Raw genomic sequence first — 14,154 nt, 5'->3', positions numbered from 1 at the left:
TTCTGGGGAATTTAACCACAGTGCGGCTGCACAAGGGATCCTGAATGTAATTTATTCAGTCTTGGGAAGATCATTATTTATGAAACAAGCATTTTGTGTTGTGGTTGTGAATTTGGTAAATAGAATAAGTGTTTTTCCATTCCTAAATTCCTATTCTGTTTTAAATGTTTATTTTAAGAGTGTCAGGATAGTAAAATACTATTCCTCAGTTCTCTTCAACTTCTATTTTGATTCCTTGTATTAGCTACTATCCATCGTTTCTTTTTGCAAACTGCTCACATACAGCATGGAAAAAAAAATAGGTTTGTTCAATGGTAATGTAATAATCATCTTCATTCTCTGTGTTTTATTTGGAGGGATGGGTAACTGAAATGCTGGAGGAGGTCACAATTTTTCATGCATGCTACTGGGGCCATACCCACACAGGACAATGCGCTCCTGAACCAGATATATGACAAAAATGCCACTTCCAATATGGACAAAATACTTAGTATTAATTTTTTCATAATACATAATTTCCAGATGCATAAAAGATCCAGGGCAGCACGGTGGACAACTGGTTTGCATGATGGCCTCACATTGTAGAGGTCGTGGCCTTCTTGTGTGGAGTTTGCATGTTCTCCCCGTGCCTGCGTGGGTTTCCTTCGGTTTCCTCCCACATATGAGTATTAACGCGAATGATTGTTCGTCTATGTGTGCCCTGGCTGGCAACCAGTTCAGGGTATACCCCGCCTACAGCTGGGATCGGCTCCAGCACTCCCCACGACCCTTATGAGGAGAAGCGGTACAGATAATGGATGGATATATATTTAAATATAAGTTTTTTTTTCCATATTCACAGTAGAAAACATTTAATATTCATCAGTGTTTTGAATAATTGTTTGGATTTGTACACATTTTTTTCAGTTAATTATTTTTTTTAATTAATCAAGAGGCATCGGGCAGTTGCCCATTTTTGAGCAAATCAGCATTGTAGAACATTTTGAGAGTCTGTGTAAATAATCTAGTAGTCACCAGCAGAACAGTTTTTGAAAATTTCTATTCTAAAGTTAGAGGTTTTCACTTTAATTGTACTGCTCTTCAACTCAATAACATTTTATTGAGCACGGGACAAATGTTTCTTGGAAATGAAAGTGTTTTTTATGTGTTTTATTTTGAAGGATTAACGGAAGTTACTGTTGGAACATGTGGTGTGTCGTTCACCAGACACTTGGTTTAGAGGAGGAGTTGAATCCGTTAAAGTAGTATTAAAACGCCGCTCTTCACTTTCGACTTGCGATTTCTTGGAATGATGATAGTTTTAGATGTTAGCCTCCTATGTGTATGATATTATTTGTACGACCGAGAGACGTTGAGATTTTTGGCGGAGAAAGTTGCAGTTTCACCTGTGGTGCAAGAGGAACACGCGTCTATGCGTCACAGTAAGTTAACGTCGTTTTGGAAAACTGGTTAATTTTACAAGGTTGCACCTGGCTAAAGTCCGTTATTTTAGTCATTAGCTGTCATTGCACTTTAGTGATGTTTTGTCAAAAGTGCTCTGTAGAACTGCCTAAGCGAAGCCGTTAAATTCATAGTATGTTCGTTTGACTTTCATTGTGCGTTTGTTTTTTACTCTAAAAGTACATGACGTGAGGAGAGTATTGATCTTTATTTTTTGGCTGAGACTCGCACACCGCATCAACCAGAATATATATATATATATATATATATATATATATATATATATTAAAGAGTTCTATTTACTGGTTGAAATAGGTTGCACCGTCACCTGACATTACATATGAAATGACCCAGGCAAAAAACTAAACTAAAACAATTTCAAATGGTAAGAGTAAGTATTCTGTCAATCGTAAATGTAGTTAATTGACATATTTCCCCCGTAATCCCATGATGAATGTAACGATTAATGATTAATTCCACAAACATTAAATATATATTTAGTGTTTGTCATAAATATTTGCTTTTTTTTTTTTGTTAGATATCTTGTTTGTTTTCTTTAATAACTCACTAAGATATGCAATGTGTTCTGAGAGGATTTTCATAAGGTCACAATTATATCATTGTAATCATTGACATGAGTTTCATTTATTTATTTAGTTTATTACATTTGGGGATAAATCTGCTTTGTGGGTGGTTTTGTCTCCAAGTTCCTGTGCAATGGTAAGAGGTAACAATATAAACGGTAAAATATACCAAATTGAACAAAGCAGTGTTTGGTTAATCAAAGTTTGTTTTGGTAGTTTTTTTTTTTTATTCCCTGCAAAATTGTCTTTGTGAAGGTGCAAAGATCTCAGATTTTTCTCCATACAAGGCAACAAGGTACTTCACACTTGCTACAAGTTCACCATTGACAGGCAGCCTCTTTCCCCCCCCTTTCTTTAGAGTGGTAAGATACATTAAAAAGAGTAAATCTAATGAATGCTAAGTACCAAAGTCAAATGGCATGCTCATATTTATTTCTTAACATATATTGCTTAAAGGATAAATATCCAGTGTTTCTCAAATATTAGCAAAATGACTGAAATGACAAAAATACTCAAAATAATACCAAAAGTATTTTAAATGGGTCAATTATCTATCTGAGATTGAAAATGGCTTCTTCACCCCACATGATATTTGGGTGCACCACCTGATGTTTTCAAGTTCAGTCAAATCTTTAAATCATTACTCATGTTAAGCAAAAAAGATCTTCCCACAAAGGTTACTATAAAAATGTTCAAACAGGACTTCTTACACCAGTCCATGGCAAAGTGAAGGACCTCAACAAATTTCATGCTGTTATCTTTTCCATTTTGTAAATGTCCATTGTAATATCCGTCCATCCTTGTAGTGTCGGACTTTCTTGCGTTAACCATTTCCTAGTGAGGGCCTTTTTTCCAGCCACCAACAGCATGCCAGCCAGTATTTAGTCCTTTTTTACCCATTGCTGTGGAACAAGTCCAAGTACTCTCCAGAGGCATTTACCATTTAAATATTTCCTGTAATGCTTTATGAATATCATTCCAAAATATTTTAATAGTGGGACAGTCCCAGAAAATATGGTCGTGATTTGCAGCGCAACTACCACAATTTCTCCTGCAAACTGGAGACTTGGTATCATAATGGGTGTTTTGAATTGGTGTAATAAAATATCTCACCAACCCTTTCCAAGCAAATTCTCTCCAGTACAGTGAGCTGGTACATTTCCATTGATATCTCCATAACATTGTCCATTCCTTTTCTGATATACGTTGCTCAGCTTCTATTTCCCACTTATTTTTAATATAAGATGTAGAGTGTGATTTAAGATTAAATAGGCCCCTATATAAGTAGGATATAATGTTTCCCTCTATGTTAGAATTGTACGTGTCCTTAAATATGTCTAATAAATCCACCCCCCACACATCTCATCTCTTTCAGTTTCATCTCCGCAAAATGTCGAAAATAATCTAGTACTGATGCCATTTTTACATGCGTACCTATTATACAAGTTCCAATCTTCAGCTGAATCAACTGTCCCTTTAAGATTCATGACTCTAGCAGGGATCCTCAAGCCTGTTTGAGGGTCGGTGTCCTGCCTGTTTTCCATCTCTCCCTGCTGAAACCCACCCGAATCCAATGATCAGATAACCAGCAAGGTCTGCAGTAGCTAGATAACGATCCTAATCATTTGAATCAGGTATGTTCCAGCTGGGAGAGATGGAACACAGGCAGGACACTGGACGGCCCTTGAAAAGAATTGAAGACCACTGCTCAATCGTGAAGAAGAGACTGGGCTAAAAGGACATCTATGGTTAAGTTAAAAGGCGAAAACCTCTGCTGACCAAAGAAAACAAAAACGCTCGTCTTACTTTTGGCATAACTTATCTGAATAATTCTCAAGACTTTTGGGAGAACATTTCATGGACTGTCAAAATGAAAGTTGAACTTTATAGCAATGTAACACACATACACTGCTACTTCAGGATCTGGATGACTTTCTGTGACTTGCAAGTCCCGATTTGAATCTGATTTGGGCATAACCTTTAAATAGCTGTTGATGCTCAAAAACCTTCCAATGTTGCTGAATTAAAAGAATTATGTAAGGGAAGTTGGGCCAAAATATTGACATACAGGATTGTTACTGATGAGCCTCAGCGTGGCCAAACAAGTTAGTAGGCTAAAGGGGTGAGTTCTTTTCTATTTCGGGCCTGGTAGTTTTTTGTATTTTCTTTTCTTGAGTAAATAAAATCACAATTTAAAAACTGCATTCTTAATTTACTTGGGTTATCTTTCTCTAATATTTACATGTTTGATTATCTTAAACGTGGAATGGTGGCTGACTATTTAGTACGTCCGTTTCACAGTCCAAAGGTGCAGGGTTCGATCCCGAGCTCCAGCCTTGCAATGTGGAGTTCACATGTTCTCACTGTGCCTGCGTGGGTTTTCTACTCCGGTTTCCTTCCACATTCCAAAAACAGGCATGGAAGGTTAATTGAAAACTTTAAATTGTCGATAGGTATGGGTGTGAGCGTGGATGGTTGTTTGTCTTTGTGTGCCCTGCGATTGGCTGGCAACCAGTTAAGGTTATGGCCTGCCTACTAACCTTCCCTTGGCTGGGATAGGTGCGGTCGCACACCTGCAACCCTCGTGAGGATAACCAGCTTGGATATTGGTTGGATAAAGGATGGATTATCTTCAACATTAAAGTGAGGAAACAATGCATGAATTTGACAAAAGGGCAAATACTTTTTCACACAGCATGTGCTCGCACATAGACGAACAACCATCCGTGCTCACACTCTTAACTAGGGGCAATTTAGAGTGTCCAATCAACCTGCCATGCATGTTTTTGGACTGTGGGAGGAAACCAGAGTACCCGGAGGAAATCCACACAGGCAAGGGGAGATCATGCAAACTCCACACAGGAAGGCCGGAGCCGGAATCAAACCCACGACCTCTGCTCTGTGAGGCCATCGTGCTACCCAGTCGTCCAGCATAAGCCCACTTTGTAATTCTCAAGTGCAGGTTGAAAGTCTGTGCTGGTCTATTCCACATACTATATGCGTTTCTGTCTAGGTGCTGTTAAGTCAAAATGAGGTACCTGGAATTGCTGGTTCTGTATGCACTGGTGACCCTGTTTTGTCATACAAGTGCACTGTCCCAAGTTGCTATTTACGGTGAACGGGGGACAGATCTTGGTACTCAGGTGTTTCAGCAAGTTGTCCGCTCCAAGCCCCTGGATAATGTGGTCCTTTCACCTCATGGAGTGGCGTCTGTCCTTGGCATGTTGCTACCGGGAGGTCATGGAGAAACCCGCAAGCAAATTGTCAGTGCTCTCCGCTACAAGAAAAACGGTTGGTGTACTTTAAGTCTAAGAGTTTCTGAGAGAAGTTGTGAGAAAAGATTATGAAATGTGTTTGGGATATATTTTTTTTTTATTTGCGCAGGACCTTACAGAGTGTTGAAGAAACTGCACAAAGCCTTGACCTCTAAGGCCAACCAGGATGCCGTTGTCATCGCCAACGGCATATTCAGCCAAAAGGGCTTCCCCATGCAAAAGAGCTTTGTTGATGCCAACAAAGCAAACTTCCAGGCTGAGAGCAGGAGCATGGACTTCAGTGACCCCCAAAGGGCAGCGGATAAGATCAATGCCTGGGTCAGCAACAAAACCAGACGTAGGTCATGTTATGAATTGCAGCAGATCCATCCGTCAGGCTTATTTTTTTTAACAACACCTTCTGTGTTGGACATGTCTTATTATAAACTGCGCCCTTTTTGGTTGACGGATGCATTATTACTTTGAATTTTAACAAGCCATTGCCTCCGCTGCTCAGCTTGGCGCAGTCACACAGTGAAGAACTTGTGTATCTGGACAGGCACATAGCAGTGATGGCGCCATGTACTGTCCTCTCACTTCTTCATTGTCATGACAAATACACGGAACGACACTAATACAATCACCCAATCAAAATACCCCAAGTCGTTGACAATTGATCAAATTTCTTTGAAGTAAAAAAAAAATGCTTCGAATCACTGATGCCTGTGCCTATGCCGGAAAGGGCAATCCCGTATGACATTTTACCAGAAATACGTCCATTGAATGTATCAGCAATTTTTTAAGAACGTTTATATAATTTTTTTCCCCATAATGCGACCCTTTTTAATATGTAGATTTTGTTTGAAACATGTTTTTCACGCAGTCATTTCTAATAATGCTTCTGTTAAATATTCATCCAGGTCACATCACAAGCCTGATCAAAGCAGACATGCTGGATTCTGCCCTGACCCGCTTGGTCATAATTAACTCCATCTACTTCAAAGGCTTATGGAAGTACCGCTTCCAGCCTGAGAACACCAAGATGAGGCCCTTCACTGGAGGCGATGGCAAAATATTTAAAGTTCCTATGATGTCCCAGCTATCAATCTTCAACATTGGTAAGTCATGGTGATCAGTTATTTTTCCGTTACTAAATCAATCACATTTGTGATTGTGGTCATTATGGACATTATATCATGGACTCTGCAACATGCTGAATTTGCTGCAGTTGTGTAGCGTTGCGAATAACTTAGTGTTGGGTCATTCGCCACTGATTCATTCAAAAACACGTTTTCAGTGAACCTGAGTGAATTGGATCACTTCTTCAAGTGCTGCATTCTTTCCTCAGTTCATTTGAGCTCAACCACATGCATGTCGTCATTCTTAGCGACCAATCAGCAGCCTGCGTCAGATGAAGGAGGGATTTTACTGAACGCACTGCGCCCGTATTGTCGTTCCCGAAAAAAATCAGTGAGATACTTTTCCCTTCGTGAAGGATTCAGTGACTGAACGAGCGCACTTTCTTGTTTGGACATTTACAACTGCAACATTTTTGATGGAAATAGAATGTATTATTATTGCAAACGGACAAATAATTACTGCAACATCAGGGTAAGCAGGGTAAGTGTTTTTTTTTTTTTTTCCCCTACTCCCTCCATCCATGCCCGGAAGGATGTCTAGCATGAACGTCATATCACTTGGTTCTTTCAGGTCGTGATTGTCAAAATCATTTCCTTAACACCACAACAAGTCAGCAACATGGGCTGGTGGTATGGAGGACTGAAAATGGCAAAATTTAAAATAAAAATGCAGTGAAATGTTTAAAGTTCTCATTAATTCATTCATTATGGAATTAAATAAACCAGATAAATGAATAAAAGCATCATTAAATAGTTAAATCAGTGTTTAGTAAAATATTTAATTTCTTAATTAAATTAAATTAATATAATGAAATTAATAAATGTGTCATTAATTAATTTACTAATGAGATAGATGGATATTTATTTATCTGATGGGCGAGGCTAAACTCTGACGAATTAAAAATATTTCACAAAGTGAAATGCATAAGTGTCCAGAATCCTGCTCATCACGTTGATGGTGGAGGAGGGAACAAACCTAGAATAAAAAGCTGTGTTTAGTATTGTGAAGAATTAAGAGATTTTTGTGTCTAATTTTGCTTTTTAGATTTTATTTGAATAAATGAAAAAGTGGTGTCGCTGACAATCATTCTGATTTCTCTTAGCCAGCAAATGCAAATCAGTGCATGGGAGGCAAGGTACGCAATGGCAAAGAAAAAGATGATGTAGCTTGTCAAACTTAGCTTAGAAAACCTTTGCTTTTCACAGGCTCGCGTGTGTTGCGTATGTGTTGTGTGTTTGTTCTTGATAATGTGAATTTTGTTTTATGCAACCATGACTGTGCATGGTGTGAGGACTTAACTTCCCAGTTACAAATGCATAAGCAAAATTGTGCTCTTGTTGTCTTTAGCATGGGTTGCTCGTACAAACTGATAAAAAGGCCATGACATGTTTGTCACACCAATCCAGCTCTGGTTGCATGAAAGACACGCGCCCATCATGTGACCTTTGCCCACTATTGGAGGGACTTGCGCTACCTCCTGGCTAGATTTAGCTTGTTTCTTTTTTACAAATTTACATTTGTTGTATTGTGTGGTGAATAATTCCTGATTTTTGTTTTTATGCATTTGATGAGCCCTTCTTAGAGATGTCCAAATGCTTGTGGGAGATGTGATTAGCTACTTTGTCCCTTTGGCACTTTGTATTAATGCTTGAGGAAGTTTTCGGTTGTATCGAGCTAATGTTTCAGTTGATGTGCAGGGGAAAGGGTGTGCTGTGCTGTCCCCGGTGCGAGGGCACACACGGATTTCATGGAATCCATAATGAAGACTCAGTTTTTGCCTTTTGACGCATGAGTTGCCCATTTCTCCCGCTTGTGTTGAGTTGTTGTAACAGAACCAAGGTATTTTCTCCATGAGCATCATGAACCGAGTTCAGGCTATAGTTGACTCAGGAGAAAGTGATTTAAGCAACTCTATATTTGCCTATGTCCAAGTATTTTTTAATAATAATAATAATAATAATAATATTCCCTTTATTAGTCCCACAATGGGGAAATTCGAGTTTCGAACCCAGGCCTCCTGGGGAGACTGGGTCCTGAACGCGGCGCCTTAGACCACTCGGCCATCCTGGCAGCCAAGACGAATAAGTAATAATAAGACGAAATCATTAATATACATTTATTTGTAATTGTCATTTATGGACCGACCTGACTGTATGATGAATTGAAGGGATCAAAAGTTGTGTATAACAATCATTTTGAAATTGGTGTTGCTGTGGTTGTACCTGCACATATGGCCAAGTGTTACATTCATATCTGGTTGATGGTGCATATTTTTCACTTTGCAGCTAAATGCTTGAGCAGAAGAAAAGACATCATTTAAAATGTCAGTGAGAGGTTACAAAGGGTCAAAGAACAAATGTCACCATATGCTGATAGTTTTAATATATTTGTTTTCAATGAATATCATAAATTTATATTCATATCACTCACAGAAACTCTTTGGTAAGGTCATTCTTAAAGAAGCTTGCAAGCAACTATCCTCTTCTCCTTTTTGGATTCAATCCCTCTTTGTAAATATTAGAGCTGAATAATTTGAATACTCACGTGTGGATAAACTACATATTAATACCGGTGGTGTATCCACAAAGTGACGGGACACAGTGGTTAAAGGTTGCAGTCAGTTAGTCTCCCCACCTGTGATATTTGACCATGACAAGATGTTTGCCAAACTAAGGAATGAATTTCTTTTTAGTCTGACATGATGCGACATCTTAATTTTGTCATCACAGTTTAAGGATAATGAACCTGAAATAAAAAGTCACAACTCAGTTTATTGACAGAGCAAGCCACTTATTATGTTACTTCCTCCAACGCAGCATCTGGACAACAGTTGCTCTTTTATCTTCTTGCGCTCCAGACTGATTGCATCATGTTGATTGGAGCTTTGTTTTGTTCCTATGCCCTCCTCCCTGTCACTAAAAATTCTGACACTGGGCACATGTGTTTTGGTGGAAGTCATGCCGCACAATAAGCACGGAACAATTCGATTATTCCCCCGCAAAGAGCTCAAACTGTATGTAATTCTACGTTTGACAATACCATTAACTTGTGAACAAATCCTACGGGCTATCTACTGGAATTTCCCATAATTTCTGCACCTGTCCAAACACATGTCGCCATCTAGCTAGCTTTATTCTGGTCAAGCCAAAAATTAAAAAACAATGTTGGCTCGTCATCATCATTGTTTGGGTGTCGTTTTTCTCCACACCAGTTTTTGCTGGTAAACATATCTCAATAGCTGTCTGAGGAAAAAAAAAAAACCTTCTCCCCCTAAGTCGCATGTAATGTCTAGAGCTCAATAAATTGTAGTGGATTTATTCTCCCGGAACTGTTTTTCAATCGTTGAAACAACTGACCATGAATTGAGTTTAATCCCTTTAAAAGTGCGTGGTTGAAAGGCTCTAGACTAACTTTGCACTGTTGCATTCAACGTTTTTCCTTGGCTGCACCCAAAGTTTGCACTACGTCACATTCAACAACACATTTCTTTTTTTCATAGGCTCAATCTTTTTTTATTTACTTATTTAAAGTGTCTTTTTAGGAATTTGGACAGGTAAATGATTAACTAGCAACCTGGTTAATCAAAAGTCTTGGTACTTGAAGTGCTCTCTGTCAGTGTTGATTGTGACTGTTGAACATACGGACCATTTGTGAAGTTGTCAATCGTGCTTATTATCATTCATTTGCAACTCTTTCCATTCTATATTTGAAGGATTTAGGTCCTCGCACATTTTTTTAGAATTATACATTTTCGTTCTAGTTGGTATTTTTTTATGCTGCTGAGTGTGATAGACATCTTTAATTGGGTATGGTCCAGGCGCGTAACATGAGAACCCAAAAATAAATTTGTTCAAAACCAAGCTTCAAATAAACCATCCTGCAGTGTTCTGAATAAATAGTTCACTCAAACCTTTGTTTGCATTCACCCAGCATTACTTACGGGGCATGGTAGACGCCAACAAATGATCAGCGTTTGCAAAATATATAATGCCTGCAGCTGTTGTACACGGTTCAAATCCTGCCGACTCACACGCAAGAGTACAGTAAAGAAATAGTGGGTGAAATAATTTATCTATCTGTTTTGCAAACCCAGTTCAAATGTTGTTTGAACGTTGTTAAGCAAATAAAAACAGAATCAATGTGTAAAGCATATCACCACATGCACTCCGAAACACTTCAGAAAAACAATGTCAGTAAATACAGTTTGGCGCTAAATCCTTTAACAGCCTCCTATGCAGAGCAAAAGGAATTTATCAACGACAACCAGAAACGCTGACGGCTTCTCTGGGACCGAGTTCATCGAAGATGGACTGATGCAAAGTGGAAAAGTTTTTTTTGTGGTATGACGAGTCCACATTTAAAATTGTTTTTGGAAATTGTGGACGTTGTGTCCGAACCAAACGGAAAGAACCATCTGGACTTTTATTGAGCCACAAAGTTCAAAAGCCAGCATCTGCAATGATATGGGGCTATGTTAGTGCCAGTGGCATGGGTAATTTTCACATCTGTTGAAGGCACCATTTTTGCTAAAGTGTACATTCAGGTTTTGGAGACACATATGCTGCCATCCAAACTGTCTTTTAAACGAACGCACCTGGGTTTTTTTTTGCCAAGAAAATGCCAAACTACATTCTGGATGTTCCAACAGTGTGGCTTCATAGTAAAAGAGTTCAGCTATTACACTGACCTGCCAGCAGTCCAGACCTGTCTCTCATTGAAAATGTGTGACGCGTTATGAAGTGTAAAATACAACAACGGCGGCCCCGGACTGTTGAACAAGCACAAGGGGAAAAAAATTCACAGACAAAGTTTCAACAATTAGTGTCCTCAGTTCCCAAACATTTATTGAATGTTGTTAAAAGAAAATGTGACGTAACGCAGTGGTAAACATGACTGTCCCAGCTTTTTTGGAACGAATTGCAGCCATAAAATTTTACGTTAATGATGATTATTTCCTAAAAACGGTTGTTTATCGGTTTGAACTTTAAAGACCTTTGGTGTGTATGCAATTAAGTAAAGGTTGAACATGATTTGCAAATCATTGTAGTCTGTTTTTTGTAATGTTTAAGACGTCCCAACATCCTTGGAATTGGGTTTATACATTAAAAGTATGTTCATATTAAAAAGTGGGGGCCCACGTTCTTGCTTCTCACGTGAATACGTTAAATGAGTTTTCACCTCTATGTTGTGAGTTATACATTGTAAATTTGTCTTGTACTCTGCGTAGTATACATTATATACTGTATACGACTATAAGATTTTTTTTTCTGGTGCCTCATGTGTTCATGTCTAAGTAAATCCGAATAAATTTTCTAAAACTTTCTTCCACCAGGCATAGCCACCACTCCTCAGCATGTTACATATAAGGTGATCGAGCTTCCCTATCATGGCAACACGACCAGCATGCTGATTGTTCTCCCCACTGAGGAGAATGCGTCTCTGTCCCACGTTATCCCACATATCAACACCGCCACAGTGCAGAGTTGGAAAAAACTGATGCACATGCAGAAAGTGCACCTACTTCTTCCCAGGTAAAATACACAAATACACTCAAGTCACTGTTCCAGCCTGCTCCTCTGAATATGGCAAATCATGTGTGGATATTTGTGTGTCTCTAGGTTTACTGCGGATGTTGAGGTGGATTTAAAGGCCCCCTTATCTGTGCTGGGTATTCGAGACATGTTCCATCAGGACAAAGCAGACTTCAGGCACCTGAGTGAGTGAAAGCACCGTCAATCCCATTCCAAATAAATGATGTCTTTTATGTACAGCAGATTTTGTTAGACATGAGCAAGGCTTGAAAATATGAAGGGAATGTTGGCGGTTTACTGCTGAGAGCTTGTCAGACCAATGTAATGTGTTTCGATGTCCAGTGTGAAAGAAAACCACTTCCCCTCGCCCTTGATAGATGATGCTTAACTACACTATTGCCACCCAGTGGTGTAAAATTTTACAACATGAGATGTGATTCTTTCTCTTGTTATTTCTTCACATTTGAAATCTGCACAATAACTTTTTGTATTTGTGGCCTACTAAAAATATATACAGTTAATGTAGCAAATTACAGTACAGTGCCTTTGAAGATTAACTCCTACTTATTAGTAAGTGGGGGCGGGGGCAATACCACAATCCCTATAACACCCCTAAATCCCTATAACACCAACAGTGCGTACGTACTTGCATTGGGCACGTTCGTGGAAAAGAAGAAATAAGAATAACAAGACAAATAAGACCATAATAAGCCTATGATAAGGTAATTAGACAGCTAATGATGTTTGAATAAACCGCTGTTAGCATCTCCCGCAACGGCGCCACGCACGGCCGTTTTTTTTTTGTTTTTTTGTGGTCGGGTCCCGGCAGTTTTTATGAATGAGGCCGGTGTGTCGGGGCCGGAACGGTACCGACATCTCGGGCGGGTGACTGACCGGCAAAAAAGGGTCAAGTACAAATTTGTGTACTTCCGGATTTAATGTGTGTGTGTGTGTTGTCTTAGGTTCAGAAAATATCTACGTCTCTAAGGCCCTCCAGAAAGCCAAAATTGTGGTGAATGAAGATGGAACAAAAGCATCAGCTGCCACTGGTCAGTGTTTTGGTGAAACTGCTGTGCATTTATTTGATAAAAATACTGTATAGAATATATTGAATATGAATTTGTAATGTTTTTTTTTTTTTATCATGTTCAGCTGCAATTTTGATGGCTCGGTCCTCTCCTCCTTGGGTGTTGGTGGACAAACCTTTCCTCTTCCTCATCCGCCATAACCCAACTGGTACAGATTTTTTTTTTTTCCGCATCTTCAAATATGTTAATCATCTTGTAGCTAGATTGCATTAAAAGTGCTCATAGGCATTTAAGTGAGGTACATTATGTACCTTGTAGATAAACCCATCATACATATTATTGCTCTTGTCACTTCCTCAAGAAATATCCTCCACCTTGTCCTCAGGTACAATCCTCTTTATGGGCCAAATCAACCAGCCCTGAAGCCAGTTTCTGCTGTGCAGCTCCCCCTAGTGGTATTGTGGAATGACAGGAATTGCTTGCGTGCACACAGACAAGCATACACAATTCAGCTGTAGATGTTTTTATTGCCTTTTGTTAGTCATTTTCACAAATGCATGATATGCCTTAAGTTTTTTTTTTTCTCCCCAGCTTTTTATTTTTTTTAACATGTTGAATTTGTTTTTAACGAACTTTGAATGCCATTTGTGTATTTTATTAACTCTGGAGTATCATAAAAGGTTTACTAATGATTTGTATTTTATTTTGTCCATTTCAGTAGATGCACTCCAGTCGTTCTTAAGTTATGTCAATGCATTTCCATTCTTGAGGTCGAGGTCATGCATGCAGTGTTTTAAGATTGTTTTCCTTCACTGAGAAGGTTTCTGTTGTAATTCTTTATTTGGGAGCAATAAATTCCCATTTATAAACCGCTAAAACTGATTTTCTTGTTCATAACGTGTTGCATATGACAAGGTTTTTAAACACCCTTTGAAAAATTGTGATCCATCCTTTTGAATGTGAATAATAGATCCCATCTGTTCAGAGTTTGATTGTCTTATTTAGTATTATTGTAAATATATTTTCCGAATTATGGATCAGATTTTGGATTAGTTTATTTCGCCATATTCCATTCTTAATGCCTAGCATGGCCGCATCAATATAATATTAACGCCTATCATCAAATATTTATTAGGTTGATATTTTCCCAACAGTGAGAAAACAAATCTGCAGAAAG

The 14,154-nt window shown here is 38.7% G+C and overlaps 1 protein-coding gene across 1 annotated transcript; it reads left to right on the top strand.

Annotated features, from left to right (window-relative positions):
• The first annotated feature begins 1,207 nt into the window (after positions 1 to 1,207).
• On the top strand, positions 1,208 to 13,855 carry serpine2 (serpin peptidase inhibitor, clade E (nexin, plasminogen activator inhibitor type 1), member 2). The gene is made up of 9 exons (XM_088300671.1): positions 1,208 to 1,421; positions 5,038 to 5,315; positions 5,409 to 5,636; positions 6,199 to 6,396; positions 11,751 to 11,949; positions 12,037 to 12,134; positions 12,912 to 12,998; positions 13,102 to 13,185; positions 13,363 to 13,855. Exons 2-9 carry the CDS (start codon positions 5,054 to 5,056, stop codon positions 13,398 to 13,400), a joined length of 1,194 nt encoding a protein of 397 aa, XP_088156797.1. The 5' UTR covers positions 1,208 to 1,421; positions 5,038 to 5,053; the 3' UTR covers positions 13,401 to 13,855.
• Positions 13,856 to 14,154: the final 299 nt, after the last annotated feature.

The sequence above is a fragment of the Idiotropiscis lumnitzeri genome, chromosome 7 (assembly GCF_059441095.1).
Source record: "Idiotropiscis lumnitzeri isolate Australia: NSW breed Sydney's pygmy pipehorse chromosome 7, RoL_Ilum_1.0, whole genome shotgun sequence".
Classification (NCBI taxonomy): Eukaryota; Metazoa; Chordata; class Actinopteri; order Syngnathiformes; family Syngnathidae; genus Idiotropiscis; species Idiotropiscis lumnitzeri.
Note: the sequence above shows the minus strand (reverse complement) of the source record. Positions and strands in the feature narration are given on the sequence as shown.